At 28.7% G+C, this 14,572-nt stretch overlaps 2 protein-coding genes across 2 annotated transcripts; both read right to left on the reverse strand.

The window, feature by feature from the left end:
• Positions 1-213: 213 nt before the first annotated feature.
• LOC133797933 (pseudo histidine-containing phosphotransfer protein 2-like) lies at positions 214-3,773 on the reverse strand. The gene is made up of 3 exons (XM_062236059.1): positions 3,376-3,773; positions 3,018-3,138; positions 214-464 (listed from the first exon to the last, which is right to left on the reverse strand). The coding sequence occupies exons 1-3, from the start codon at positions 3,436-3,438 to the stop codon at positions 394-396; spliced, it is 255 nt and encodes an 84-aa protein (XP_062092043.1). The 5' UTR covers positions 3,439-3,773; the 3' UTR covers positions 214-393.
• Positions 3,774-6,574: 2,801 nt separating this feature from the next.
• On the reverse strand, positions 6,575-14,146 carry LOC133797937 (CO(2)-response secreted protease-like). Its single transcript, XM_062236063.1, has 11 exons — positions 14,006-14,146; positions 13,809-13,927; positions 13,497-13,594; positions 10,367-10,516; positions 9,620-9,731; positions 9,033-9,543; positions 8,709-8,809; positions 8,241-8,474; positions 7,942-8,059; positions 7,605-7,782; positions 6,575-7,381 (listed from the first exon to the last, which is right to left on the reverse strand). Exons 1-11 carry the CDS (start codon positions 14,105-14,107, stop codon positions 6,831-6,833), a joined length of 2,274 nt encoding a protein of 757 aa, XP_062092047.1. The 5' UTR covers positions 14,108-14,146; the 3' UTR covers positions 6,575-6,830.
• Between the last annotated feature and the right edge of the window lie 426 nt (positions 14,147-14,572).

Genomic DNA, 14,572 nt, shown 5'->3' on the forward strand with positions numbered 1-14,572 from the left:
CGTTGCTAGAAATGCTGACATTTATTAGGTGTCGCTGTAACATTAAATTTATATATATATATAAATAATAATTTTTCAATATATATTTTTTAAAACTTCTAATGATATTTTTAACAATTGAAATTTGATATATATTTAAATAAAAAAATTACTCACATAATTAATTATTATTACCATAACTTATAAAAAAAATTATATTTATCATAATAATAATTCATATACATACAACATTTATTCATACAATTGAAATGTAAATAATACATCAAATCCCCATGAGACAAAATAATTTTCAATAAAAATTTGTTATAATATTATAAATCCATAAACTTCAAAATAAATAATACAACAAATCTCAACAACATAATTCTTTTCTCCAAATCACTGCAAACTCAATCATGTTTCTTTTCTTAATATTCTTCCTAATAAATCTAGGCATCCACCTTTAGTCAGTCCTATGATATTCCCTGCACCAATGAATTAAAGACTTCAAATTATAATTAAATAGTATATTTTACCATAATATATTAATGAATGAATGAAAACCAACAATAAAAATATGTAAAATTAGTTGATAAATTCATGTTAGAGATTATTAAATAAAAGCTGACCTTGTAAGAATGCCTACAAGGTTTGAGACTAATGATGTTGTAAATTACAATATAGCAAAATTTCCAATTTAATAATAGAATATCTCCAATTTAATCATAATAAGGATTTCAGAAAGAAAAAATAATGACTTATTATGAGCATTTATGACACTTTGTATGCCTTTAAAAATATAAAAACACAATAACTCCTATAATCATCAACATAATAAACATACTCATTATTTTAACATCATTGACAAAAAAAATGAATACCATAAATATAATTAACAATAATAATACCAAAATCAATGATATATAAAAAATACCCAACAAAAACATATATATATACACAAAAATCAATGAATGTAAAAATGAATCACAAAAAAGAACTTAATTACAATAGTACACATATATACTCTAAATTTGAATAAACATAACAAAACCAAAAGCAAAGTATCCAACAAAAAATATATATACATAATATATACTAAAATCAACCAATCTAAAAAAAAATTAAGCACCGGCATCAAAACACAAATATACCCTAAAGCTGATTAACATTACATGATAATAAACAAAGTCTTCAGCACTAACAGAGTAGACACAACACAAATATGCCATAGAATACCAAATATAAAATTATATACAGGGTACCAAAAGCCACCAACAGAAGAATCTCTTGTCCCATTATTTTTAATTATCATTGCTAAATTTAAAACGAACAACACTTCCTCTGTATTTGTAACATAACTATCTTTCAATATCAATTCAAACAACAAACAAATTTTCTTCCTTATATCTCCCCAAGCACACAATTATATATATTACATAACCTACTTCACTAAGACATGCAAGTTCTCTACCTTCCGTTATCACCACAGCACACAATTATAATCCCATAACCTACTTCAGTATGGATGAATATTTAAGATATTCAAACTCCTCTAACATACACTAGTATAATATTAAAAAGAATTAAAGAATATACCTCTTCCAATCAATAGCAAGCTTTTCTAATGCTTCTCACTAATTCCACTACCTAAAAATAAAATTACTGCTTGAAATATTATAACATGGAATATATTGTACTCAAAAGTAATACAAGTATGAATGAGAACCTAAAAAAGTGTTGTGCTCAAATAAATGCTAGTCCAAAAGAATGAAACTTAGTGTCAATATAACTATGAATTATCAAGCAATATGCTAATAATGCCAAACTTTTGTATAGCATTTTATACTATTGAACCTAAACGTGATCACAAGAACCAAAAGTGATGCTCCATGTTATAAATGTAAGTGTGCTATGTCAATTGTAAGTGCAATATATGTAAGTGTACTATGTCATAAACAAGCTAATATAATAGTTAGCACCAAATACCCTTTCCTTGGGGATTATTTTAGTAATGAATTGACAAACTTGCTTATGAATGCACCCGCGCGCAGCGGACTATTCCTTAACCCTTTAAGATACCACTTTGGATAGTAGACCATATGATTGACCGGTTGAACCCGGAGTATGGCGAATATCAGGAAGAAAAAAAAATGCACTGAGTATATTTATGGCTGCTCCAACTGCTATATCAATTAAAGAAGCCATATATATTTCCACTTCAAGGACCTAAAGGGTTGTTCTATAAACTGAAGACAGAAAGAGAAACAAGGAAATGAGCTTGAAAACTATGAATCAACCAACATGCATCACAAAAGATTTTGGTCCAGTCATTTATATAATATGAAACAAACTGCAAGGACTTAAAAAAATTAAACAATATTTGCACAGAAAAAAAACATGGTTCATGTTGAAAAAAGACTGATTTAATATTGCTTCTTTTTGACTTGTATAGTAAAGGTTCTCGTAGATACATGAACCAAGTCATCTCTTCCAATAATTAACATAGAAAATAACCCATAGCATAGTAAACAAAACATGGTTGATGACCATAAATCTCTTTGACATTTTGGTAGAGGGTTTAGTAGGTGCTTCATCAATTTCTGAGTTCAAGTGCTTTGGGGAATATGCATAATCAATACCCTCTGTTTAATAGAAATGCAGAGTTGGTACTGCAGCACATTAAGTGCATTTTATCAAACACTTTGTGTGCAACTTAAAATCCAAACAATAACACATAATTATTTACTACAAATTTGAACCCTAAACTTTGAGACTTTAGGATTTTAAACTTTCAAATCTTTAAATCTATACAGAATTATATATAAACATATATATAAATACCAAATAATATATATATATAACTTAAAATCAAAACTGGTTTTGTCTTCGTAGCTGATTAGAGAGAGAGAGAAAACAAAGTTAATAACACATGAATATATATATATCAAACTTTTAATGATGAATTAATAAGTAATGCATTTATTTATATATATATACTAATTAGTTTATAATTGATTAGGATTGGGTAGGGAACTGACAGTGCTTGGTCCAGGTTATAGATGATTCTAGATGAATCTCGGTAGCCACTTCCTCTACAAAATTAGGATTAGCATCATCTTGCAGATCCTCCAACTTGATAAATTGTTCATCTAGAAATCCCTGAAAATCATTGTTTAAAATAAAATCACATTAATATATTATATACTCATATATATATATATAAGTAATTTTATTACAAATTCAAAGGGTTCATCATCATTTTTCTTTCTGATAGATTAATGATTATTCTTCATGATCATAAAGAAAGATAGAGGATACTAGAGATACAAATACGAATATATATATATATATATATATACTTGTGTGAAAAAAATCTGAAGAGGAAAATCTAATTACCTGATCAAAGAGAGACTGCCTCATTACGGCAATCTGCTTGCGCATCTGGTTACTTCTATCCATATATATTTATATATATCAGAATTATATGTGTATATATGAATATGAAAAGGGAGAGAAATGGAACAGGTGAAAGAGTTAGTAGTGTAGATGAAAAATGAAGAGAGGAGAGAAAGTGAGTCGCATAGAGAGGAGAGGAGAGAGGGCGGGTGAGAGAGGGAGAGGGAGGTCGGAGGACACGGATAGGAAAAGAGAAGAGGGAAAAAGAAAAAAAAAAGAGGGAAGAGGGAAAAAGAAAGGTGGGGGGAAATATTAGCGGCTGAATTTTTTGAACGTAGATATGCCGACAGTTTATAGTTGTTGCTATTGTGCCTTCATTAGCTTGCTTCATTAAAAAAATCCAGACTACTTTGTAATTTCTCAATAGTTATACATTTTAACTATTAGAATTGCTCTAATATATTTTTATAAAAAATTATTTAAACATATATATTAATAAAAAAATCATAACTAATAAATTTATATATTAAATTTTTCTATAATATTTTTTAATTTAATAAAACAACTCTTTTTTAACTAATACAAATTTTATAAATGTGTTAAAAAAATAATAAATTTAAATTTCAATATAAAAATTATTAAAAAAGTTAATAATATGAAAAATTTAGAAACAAAAAAAATATATAATTTTAAAAGTTTTTAATAAATACGTAATTTTTATAAATATATATTTATATAATTTAGTTTATTTTTAAAATTATACTATCCATCAATTTTTTACAATATTTTTCCAATTAATAAAACAACTCTTTTTAAACTAATACAAATTTTATAAATATGTTAAAAAATAATATAGTTAATTTTATAAATATGTTAAAGAATAATAAATTTAAATTTTGATATAAAACTTATTATAAATATAAAAGTTAATAATATGAAAAATTTAGAAACAAAAGAAATCTAGTTTTAATTTTTTTTTTAATAAATACATAATTTTTATAAATATATATTTAAATAATTTAGTTTATTTTTAAAATTATATTATTCATTAATTATCATTTAAAATTTTTTATTTGAATTTTGGCGACATTTTATGACTGTCGGTATTTGATTTTTATTAACTGTCGGCGTTGAGGTCAATAGCTACACATTTTAACTGTCGGCATTGGTCTCGAACTAACTGTCGGCGTTGAGGTCAATAACGACACATTTTAGATGTCCACATTGGTCTCAAATTAACTGTTGACATTATGGTCAATAGCGACAGTCAAAAGCAACGGTGTCAGTTATTAGCTGTCGGCGTTGGTGTCTATGCCTATAGTTTTTAACTGTCGTCGTAGAGTCCTGCTAAGCAATTACGACAGTCAACAAAGTTGACTGTCGTGGTTTGGTGTCGGAAAAGCCCAGTTTTGTAGTAGTGGCTGTTGATGGTGGTGTCATGGTTGGAGTTGCAATCACAACTTTGGTAGGGAATTGGATATACAATATTTTTGGTACCGATATTGGGTTTGGTGTGGTTTTAGGCCTTGGAGTTTTAATGCTTTGGGCTGTTGCTAACAAGGGGTTTCCCTTCACATGTTGGGTCGTCTCCATGATTTGGGCCAAACCCACGGGCTGTAGAATATGTAAGGCTCCTTTGATATCATCCTTAAGACCCTTAATAAAACTCCCTTCTAGAATATTCTCGGGTACCCGATGAACCCGAGAGGCCAATGCTTCCCACTTCACCCTGTACTTCTTGACCGACGAGTCTTGGGTTATGGACAACCCCTCTTCCACCGTGGACCCCACCAGAACCGCTCAGAATCGTAGCAGCAAAAAATTCTTCAACGTTGCCAAGGACATAATTTTGTCAATGCATCCCCCTCTAAACCAATCATGGCTGTCTCTAACATTTGTGATTTTGTCAACTGATTGAGAATGAAGTAACGTTCCACTCTAAATATCCAACCATCTGGATTATCCCTATAAAACTGGGGTAATTCCATTCTTGGTGGCCTATAATCTCTCTTGAATTACTGCTCAATATACGGCATGATGTTCCTTGTTGGAGGCTAAAATGGTGGAGAAGAATGACGACCCGATGAAGTCTGTGCTGTAGTTGAATTGATGTCTGCCTCAACCGCCTACCTATGATGATTGTTCCTTGCTACGGTGGTTTCTGCATTTGGCTAACTCGGAATCGGTATGCCTTGAGTTAACTGTCCCACCAAGAAGTCCATCTTCTTCTACATCGACCCCATTTCTGATTTCAACGAGTCCATCACCTTTAGAAGGTGTTGGAAGTCAGTTCTCACTTTTGTAAGTTCTCTGCGAAATTCAGCTTAGAAATTCTCCAACCTTTCCTCAAGCACTTCTAGTTGTAGATCTTTCTTTGGAGCCATGGAGGATAAAAGTCTTTGATACCAATTGATAGGCCAAATCTAGTGGCAAGAAACAAATCAGTGGAAATAAATGGAAGACAAATTCAGTTTGTATTGAAATACTAAGAGTACGAGAGCTTGGTTCTCTCCCAATACATTCTACTAATTTCTCCACACCTCCTACACTCACCTCTCCCTTTACTTATTTCTATTCCCACAATGTCCCTGTACCCTCCCACAAGCTAACATACCTCACATAACTAACTCTCAGCCAGCTAATTCCCTACGCTAACCTGGCCGCCTGCTCCCCTTTTTTTCCTCCTAGAATATATATAAGTCAAGGGTGACCTATCAGAGTGATAAGTGATAAGTCAAGGGCAGATCTTTTATCTAGGAACTCTCGGGCCAAGGTGATCTTTCAATGCGATGCCATAAAGGTTGTTGAAATTCTTACATTGCGAACTTGCGATCAGATCCCTCTGAGTTGAAATCTCAATTCTTGTTCTGGTAGGATGAGCGCCTGTTGTGGGATGTAACCAAGATCAGCCATGGAAGCTTAACATAGATATGGAAAAAAAAGGCAGTGCCAAGTGATGTATTCAATGACCATCTAGAATTAACGTGATGGCTACTGACTCTGTTTTAGATTTAATTAAGTTAGCTTTTGTTGGTGATGTGTTTTTTCTATTTTTTGTTGATCACAGTGTTTGTCTTTGTTGCTGTCCCAAAGACTTATTCGCAGACTTATTGTGAAACTTTTGGCATTTTTGTCGTTAGCTAATGCACGTTGCCATCTCCCAGGCTTGGGAGGATTGCCCTTTCATAAAAAATATGTATTCAAAATAAAAAAACTCTTCATTTATTCATATTACAAAGTATGTATCACCATTACTCCTTTTACAATATGAATTCAAACTTAGTAGACGATTGAGAGCTACAAGATTCCAATAGAATTATTCCATAACCAACCGGTGATATATAACATACCTTTGCCAAATGATGAAGAAACATATGCATGCATGACATGACATGCATGCATTTATTGTTGACATACTTATTAGATTACTTTATATGTTTCCAAATAAAGTAGAATTATACTACTTTGACAGCATACACAACCCGAACAGAGTGAACACCATCAGACCAAGTAATATGTCCAAAATTATACCCTCTAGCAGCCCCCTTTCCATCAAACGACACCTCGAAAGGAACCTTCTTCAAGGCGTTGGTGAACACAATCCTATCTGGATTAACCTTCACAACTAAGCCTCTCGGGGAATCAACTCGAGCAGTGTATGTAGAGCTGGAGGGTCCCACATTGGTCACAGTCCTTTTGACGACTCTGGGAGCTGATTGCGGTAGATTGCCAATAGAGATGGAAGGGTAATTAATGTCTGTGATGAGTTCTTTGTTTGAGATCTTGGGGCACTTGAAACTTGTGTCGTTGATCATGAATGTTATCTTCGTCTCTGGATAGCCGTAGTAACAAAGGAAATTGAAATAGTCTTGTGTGGTTGTTTCAAAGACTAGCCTTGGGTCTAGAGCTTTCATATGGTTTAGTTCTCCAGCTCCAGCCTCATGTGCATTTGCCATTTCTTTTGAGGTGTTTGTTAATGGTTTCCCTGTGTTGTCGTATGCAGATGCTGGTTGTGCCCATTGAAAACACAAGTTCATGTCATTTGTTTATAAGTTTACTAGTAATAATAAGTCTATATAAGCTATATAGCAAATAATTATATAAAAAATAAACTATGGTGTAAAGCTAGTGACTATAAAAAAGATGCTATTGTGCCATAAAACCTCATTTTCAATTGTTACTCTTGAGGTCTTATATAGGTTTATAAAAAGTTATATACAGGTACGTACCTGTGGTCATAAGTGCTGATTTGATCATAGAAGGAGTCCACGTAGGTTCAACTGACTTGATGAAAACAGCAGCGCCAGATACATGTGGACAAGCCATAGAGGTTCCAGAATCAAACCTAAACTGCGTGTTGTGCTTATCTGCAGCTAAAATCGCTTCTCCGGGTGCCATTATGTCCGGCTGTTTATATGTATACGCTCACGTCAAAGATTATTTCACACACAGATCAATTTATATATATGCTCAGCTTCTTCAAATCAAAAGTTTTTAAGCATATATAAAAAGAATGACTAACTATTTATATATATATATATATGATTGTATAGATGAGAAAGTGACCTTTAGAATGTTTTCTGTGAGCACTGCCGGGCCTCTCGATGAAAAACTGGCCACCACTGGTGCAGGTTTATAGAGTTTTGGAGTGTCAACAGTTGGAAGAACTGTTGCTGTTGGCGTCCTGCGTTGCCATATGTTTCACAAACATGTTAAGCTATACATGTTAATTTGATGCAATAATAATGAACTTGGATTATATATCTCGCCATATATATATATGTATATAATTAATAGTTCTAGCTAGTACTTCTACTTGAAACTAGCTATATATATACATGTATGTATATGTATATATGACTTACACAGTAGAGCGGATGTAGTTCATAAGAATGTCAGATTCTGCAATTTTGCCAACTTGTACCCATGGATAAGTGCTCGTAGGAAAGGGTGAAATTTTTTCATCTTCCATAATCATAATTATTCCTTTGGCCTCCTTTAAAGGTATAGCGTCTAAACGTTCAGCGTCCCCACCATCGACACAAACGACAAGTTTTCCTGTTACTTTCTTAACGTCCAAAGATCCTTTGTAGCAGTTTCTGCATATACATATGTTAATATTTCTAGTATAAATTTCTTAAAAACCTATATTTTATGCAAGTGTCAGTCAAATATGACTAATTTTGGTTCGTAATGCTTTTACTAATTGTATGTTAATTGTCAACTTTTTTCCTTTTCCCTTTCTTTTCCTTATATGTTATTATGAATATATGTTGTGGATATTAATGTGATAATATCAGTAATTATTTAAGAAAAAGTAAAATTACACTTACTCTGCCGTTGATACAACTGAAGAACTAATAGCCGCGTCCTTTCCAATTATAAGTGGATATATAGGTGACCGTGAAAGATTTGAAAAATTAATGCCAACTGCCTAATATATCAAGAACAAAAAAAGAGAACATTTATATAGTATTTGAGGGTTTAATAATCATCTAATTAAGTCAGAAACATACATATATATATATATTCGATACTTTGACCAATAAAAACCAAAGAAAACTTACCTCCAATCCAATGATCAAATATAACGTTATTAGGGTATTCAGGAATGCATGGCTAGGCTATATATGAGAAAAGATAAGAAAATTACTCACATTGAGAAATTTCCCATTTCCAAGAGGAACCATGGACTTGAAATGTCTATCAATACTAGAAGCTGCCACAGTAAACATCCATGGTGCAATGTTGGGGACTGTGTAAGGAGCAGGGCCACTGTTACCAGCGGAGAGAACCACCAAGACACCTTTTTGCTCAGCATGAAAAGCACCAATGGCTTTTGGGTCCTTCAAGTAATCTATGGATACGCCATTTTTGGAGCCAATGGACATAGAGATTATGTCAACTCCATCACCGAGTGCATCATCCATGGCCTTCAACATATCTGCTGAAGAACAACCATCACTCCAACACACCTTATAACTGGCAATTCTGGCCGATGGTGCGCCACCTCTCGCTGTTCCACTGCCCAAACCCATAGAGGAAGAACCGGGAACTACTGAGCCCGCTGCGATGGAGGCCACATGTGTCCCGTGCCCTGTTAAGTCCCTTGGTGTCCATTCCTTTTTCGCCTTTAGTGGGAGGTAGTATCTTGCACCAATCAACTTCCTACAACAACAATAAAATTCCTCTACTTTTATATCTCATCCATATAAAATAAAAATAATTAATTGTGATGACCCACCTATTACAATTGCTTGTGTTGAAGTCCGATGCTGTCTGACAAGATCCCTTCCATTTTGAAGGAATCGGTCCAAATCCTTTGTCACTAAAACTTACTGATTCCGGCCATATCCCTAAAAGTGCACAAATGTTATCATAATTTTTTTTTATGTAGTTACACACCCACTTTTATATTTATAATATTTGTTGTTATTTAAAAAGTGAATCAAAATATTATGCTAGACCAGGATTTTATTAAAATATTATAAGATCAATTATTGAATCGTTACAAATAAGATAGGTTCATAGTAGGGAAAAAGGTGGTCGAGGGTTTGATAATAAAATATTATATTTAAAAATATTTTGATCAAAATAGAGTTTACGGTACTATTCTGATATATTCTGTAAAATACAAAGTCTAAATTGTCATTTAACAAAATATAAATGTTAAATTGCGTATTTGAGAAAAATAGAAGGACTAAACTAGCTACTATTTTTCCACTCATCATTTTGAATATATTTATATATCGACGTTCTAAATTTTATATGACTATATTAAATTTAACTTTTAAATTTTCTAAATAAATGTATTATGATTTTTTATTCCAATCTAAAACAAAATAAATTCTGTTACAATTTACTTTTTCCAAGTTCCAAATAGATGACAAAAGTCTACTCAAATAGAAAATAATTAGTAGAGACATGTAAATTTAAAAAGATATATTTATATAAATATTTATAAATATACATAAATTATTATACTATGTACCTGAGTCGATTACCCCAATAATCATGTTACTGGTGATAGGTTTATCCAAACCCCACTTTGATTGCATTCCTGCTTCTATGAAATCCCAAGAACGTGTTGTTTGTAGTTCAAGTATTTCCTCCTCAAAGACCGATACCACGTCACTATGACCTGTTCTCCCATTTTTTTAATATTGTCATAAAAAATTCAATCTTAATCCCTATCTGAGATATTTTTTTTTAAAATGTGAATTTTAAAACATAAAATATAAAATCTATATTTTCATAAACATAGGGTATAAAATGAGTATTTACATTATTAATTAAAGATTTTGATAAATTTTTTTGAATAAAATTGAATTTATGGTGCATTTTATCAACCGTTTCAAATTACTAAATATATGTTAATCATTATCGATGATATAAAGTACTAACTTTATATTTCATCAAAATATAAAGAAACATATATTCTCATATATATATATATATTTTCTATATAATAAGTGTGTAGAGATTTTATCGGTTTTTTATTTTTTTAATGTTAATTTTAACGGAATATTCTTATATTTAACAAAATATGCTTATATTTAACTGTAGTGTGTAAACACTTAAACTTAAATAAAATAAAATAAATAATTAAAAAAATTAAAATAGAATATTTTTGATATATTTTACAATGATAATTATTTTTAAATAATAAATAATTAAAAAAAATTAAAATATGATATTTTTTGAGATATTTTACAATAATAATTATTTAAAAATAATAAAATCATAGATTTTATAACTTAAATAAAATTTAATTAAACTTAAACTCACTTATTAGAATAATATCATATTAAACATATAATATAATCTACTGTGAATTAGAAACAAATTATTATTTTAAAAAAAAAACTAGCAGAAATTTAAATTTAAAACCCACATATAATATTTAATATTACATTAAACATATAATATGTAATCTCTTGTTGTAACTCTCAAATTCAAAAACTAGAACAAACATAAACTTAAACAAAATAAATAAATTATTGAATTAAAATAAGATATTTATTTCAAAATTTATATGAAATTAACATAAATATAATAAAAATAATTAATAAATTCTATAAATAAAACTAAGCAAACGTGCATATTGCACGCTGTTTGTATCTAGTATATATATATAACCATTGAAAAGTCTTCCATATATATATATATATTTGTTTTGTTATGTTTTCGAACCCAATTTACAAATATTATCTATTATGATATCAAATTAATATTTTTTAAATTTATATTTAATCTAGAGTGTTACAGGTTCATGTCATTAAAATAAATATATATATAAATTTTTAATATTTTATTGTTTAATTAACAATGTTTTAAATAATTTAAAAAAGATATATTTTTAATATAATACAAATTTTATTAAACAAATTGGAGCTATATTATCATAATAAATACTATTTGTACAAAAATTAGTGAATTCTCTATGTATAATTGAATTCTATTTATTTGAAATTAATTAAAAAATTATGTTATTTATTTAAAAATTAAAATTTTATAAATGAAAAAAATGGCACAACATACTTTGTATGTGCTTTGCCACTTATATATATATATATGATAAATATTGTAGTTTCTAAAATATTTGTCTAAAAAATTTCCAAAAAAAAAACTTTTATGAAAACAAATTAGTTTATATTAATACCTAATACAAAAAATTATTTATTATTTAATTTTATGAATTTTATTTTTATTATGTTCATATATATGAAAATGAATTTATAATTGAAGGATGAGAATCTATATATTTATATAAAAGAGAGCACCAAAGAATTTATGTGGGACTCTAAAATTGCTCCAAAATATTCATTCTATTTTCTCATTTTTTTTACTTTTTTTTTTTTAAAATTTATGATTAAGAAAATAAAAATATTTATCTAATTCAAATTGACATTTATCTTCAATTTTTTTCATTTCACATTCGTTTATCTTTTTATTTTATGTTTTGATATTTCAAATTTAAAATCAAATATTAATAACTAATTTTTTAATAATTATAATAATAATAAATCAATCAAAGATAAATTGAAATTTATTTTCAAATTTTTTCATTCTACGTTTATCCTTTCATTGTTTTGATATTTCAAATTCAAACACTAACAACAAAATTTCAAATAATTACAATAATAATTAAATAATATATAAATTATCATTTATCTTCAATACTTTTCATTTATTAATTTGATATTTTATATTCATAATTTAAAATATCAATATATACATGTGAGATTAATTTAATTTAGAACATTATTAATCAAATCTATATATATATAAATATATATATTTCTAAAATCTTTCGAAAGCTCTTTATTTTTTTTTCATTTTTTATTCTGTTTTTTTTTAATTTATACCTATTCAATTATTTTTTTTAATTATATTGCCACAAAAATAATTAAATAATTAATTAATAATAAAAATAAAAATGATAAGTACTATATATATATAATTAATAACTTTAAAAGCTACTGTAATCATTTTACGTATTGCACTTTTAATTCGTGTAACTATTTTTGTGAATGAACAAATTTGCATGCTATTTAATTATGATGCAATTTACTTATCTATCTCTTTTTCTTATTTTTTATAAAGGAAAGGGTCTAAAAATAAATAATTAACCAAAATACACGTGGTTAAAATAATCTAACTATATATTTATATTTTTAACATTTTGACAAAACACATGGTCAAAAAATTAGTTTTAAAATTAAAATGGGTAATCGGCTAAAATACAAGATTCTAAATAGTGTGAACCTTATAGGTACATAAATTATATAAATATATGCTTTATTTTTTGTAAAGATTTTTTAACCTTTTGAATAAATATATGGTCCAAAAGTTCATTTTTAAAAATAAAGAATCAAAACGGGTAATCAACCAATATATATAGTGTTCAAATAACTTACCTATTTATTCTTATTTTTAACATTTTGACAAAATTTGAGTTCCACAAATTAATTTTAAAAAATAAAGAGTCCCAACAGATAATCAGTTAAAATACAACGTTCAAATAGTGTAAACATTTACAGAAAACATAAATTATACTTTTTATAATGAATTATTTTGAATAAATGATCTTGATAAAAATGAGAGATAAATATATATACCAGATAAAAGAGAAGCTTCACTATCGGTAAGCATGGCAGAGAATCCTCTAATAGCATGGTGGTAATGGTGGATTAGAGATATTCTTTCCTTCTCTTCGCTGCCAAATTTTAGCTTCATGATTAATTGTTGAACTCTTTGATTTAGTATATACAATTATGAAATGAGTAATAAATGAAACACTTATTTCTTGTATATATTATATATACTGTATAAATTTGAATTTACACCTACTGTGGTCCGACTTTGAAAAATATGAATGTGATGTAGATATATATATATCATAAACAGTAATTAATTAATTATTAATTAACCTTGGAATGACGGAGGAGAGTAACTGCAAATGAGCTAATTTATCATCAACTTTAGCATCTGCAGCTTCGTTTCCATTATTTGATGATGGTTTTGGTGCTCCCATATATACCACATAATGCTGTGTATGACAAAGAGTTATAATGTATATAAAGATGGATGTATGTATTTTTATTAGTAATCATATTTTAGAATTTACCTTGGGAATCTCATGATGAGTAGTACTAGTTGGGGAACCAGAAATGAGAAGCCATTGCAATGAGAGAAAGGGGAGTAGTAGAAGAACGATAATAGTAGTCATCGGAATTTATATATATTTATTTATTTATTATCATAAGTAGTATGTATGTGCTATGTTTACCTTACCTATATATAGTAATAGTATTTCGTTTGATTGTGTCATGTGTTGTCGTGGCCTCTGGAAAGATCAGAAAGAAAGAGACAGAGATAGTGTACGTTACTGAATATTTTGGCTGCATGTAAGAATATGGTTAAAGGAGATCTAAAATCTCTTCTTTCAGCCAATCACATCTCACCCTTCTATATCATCAATCTAATCGGACTGCACCCTTTAATGCACATGTCTTCAATTCATTGATTTATTATTATTTATCGACTTTCTTTCCTTTTATTAATAATAAACAAATATATATATATATATATATATATATAAATTTTTAAGGGATGATACCGATTGCTTCATGAGCCATAATCAAATGTGATACGATACGTACATAAGAAAAATAGTTTATCACTACAACAATAT

This window comes from Humulus lupulus, chromosome 8 (genome assembly GCF_963169125.1).
Source record: "Humulus lupulus chromosome 8, drHumLupu1.1, whole genome shotgun sequence".
NCBI classification, from domain to species: Eukaryota; Viridiplantae; Streptophyta; class Magnoliopsida; order Rosales; family Cannabaceae; genus Humulus; species Humulus lupulus.

What these genes read in the sequence shown, in the direction of transcription:
- LOC133797933 (XM_062236059.1), bottom strand. Translation starts at nt 3,438, where the DNA reads ATGGATAGAAGTAACCAGATGCGCAAGCAGATTGCCGTAATGAGGCAG. An exon ending in GGCAGTCTCTCTTTGATCAG is followed by an intron (nt 3,139 to 3,375) that starts GTAATTAGATTT and finishes AATGATTTTCAG; the next exon opens with GGATTTCTAGATGAACAATT. An exon ending in TATAACCTGGACCAAGCACT is followed by an intron (nt 465 to 3,017) that starts GTCAGTTCCCTA and finishes TCATTGGTGCAG; the next exon opens with GGAATATCATAGGACTGACT.
- LOC133797937 (XM_062236063.1), bottom strand. Translation starts at nt 14,107, where the DNA reads ATGACTACTATTATCGTTCTTCTACTACTCCCCTTTCTCTCATTGCAA. An exon ending in AACACAAGCAATTGTAATAG is followed by an intron (nt 9,544 to 9,619) that starts GTGGGTCATCAC and finishes TTGTTGTTGTAG; the next exon opens with GAAGTTGATTGGTGCAAGAT. An exon ending in TCACAGAAAACATTCTAAAG is followed by an intron (nt 7,783 to 7,941) that starts GTCACTTTCTCA and finishes ACATATAAACAG; the next exon opens with CCGGACATAATGGCACCCGG.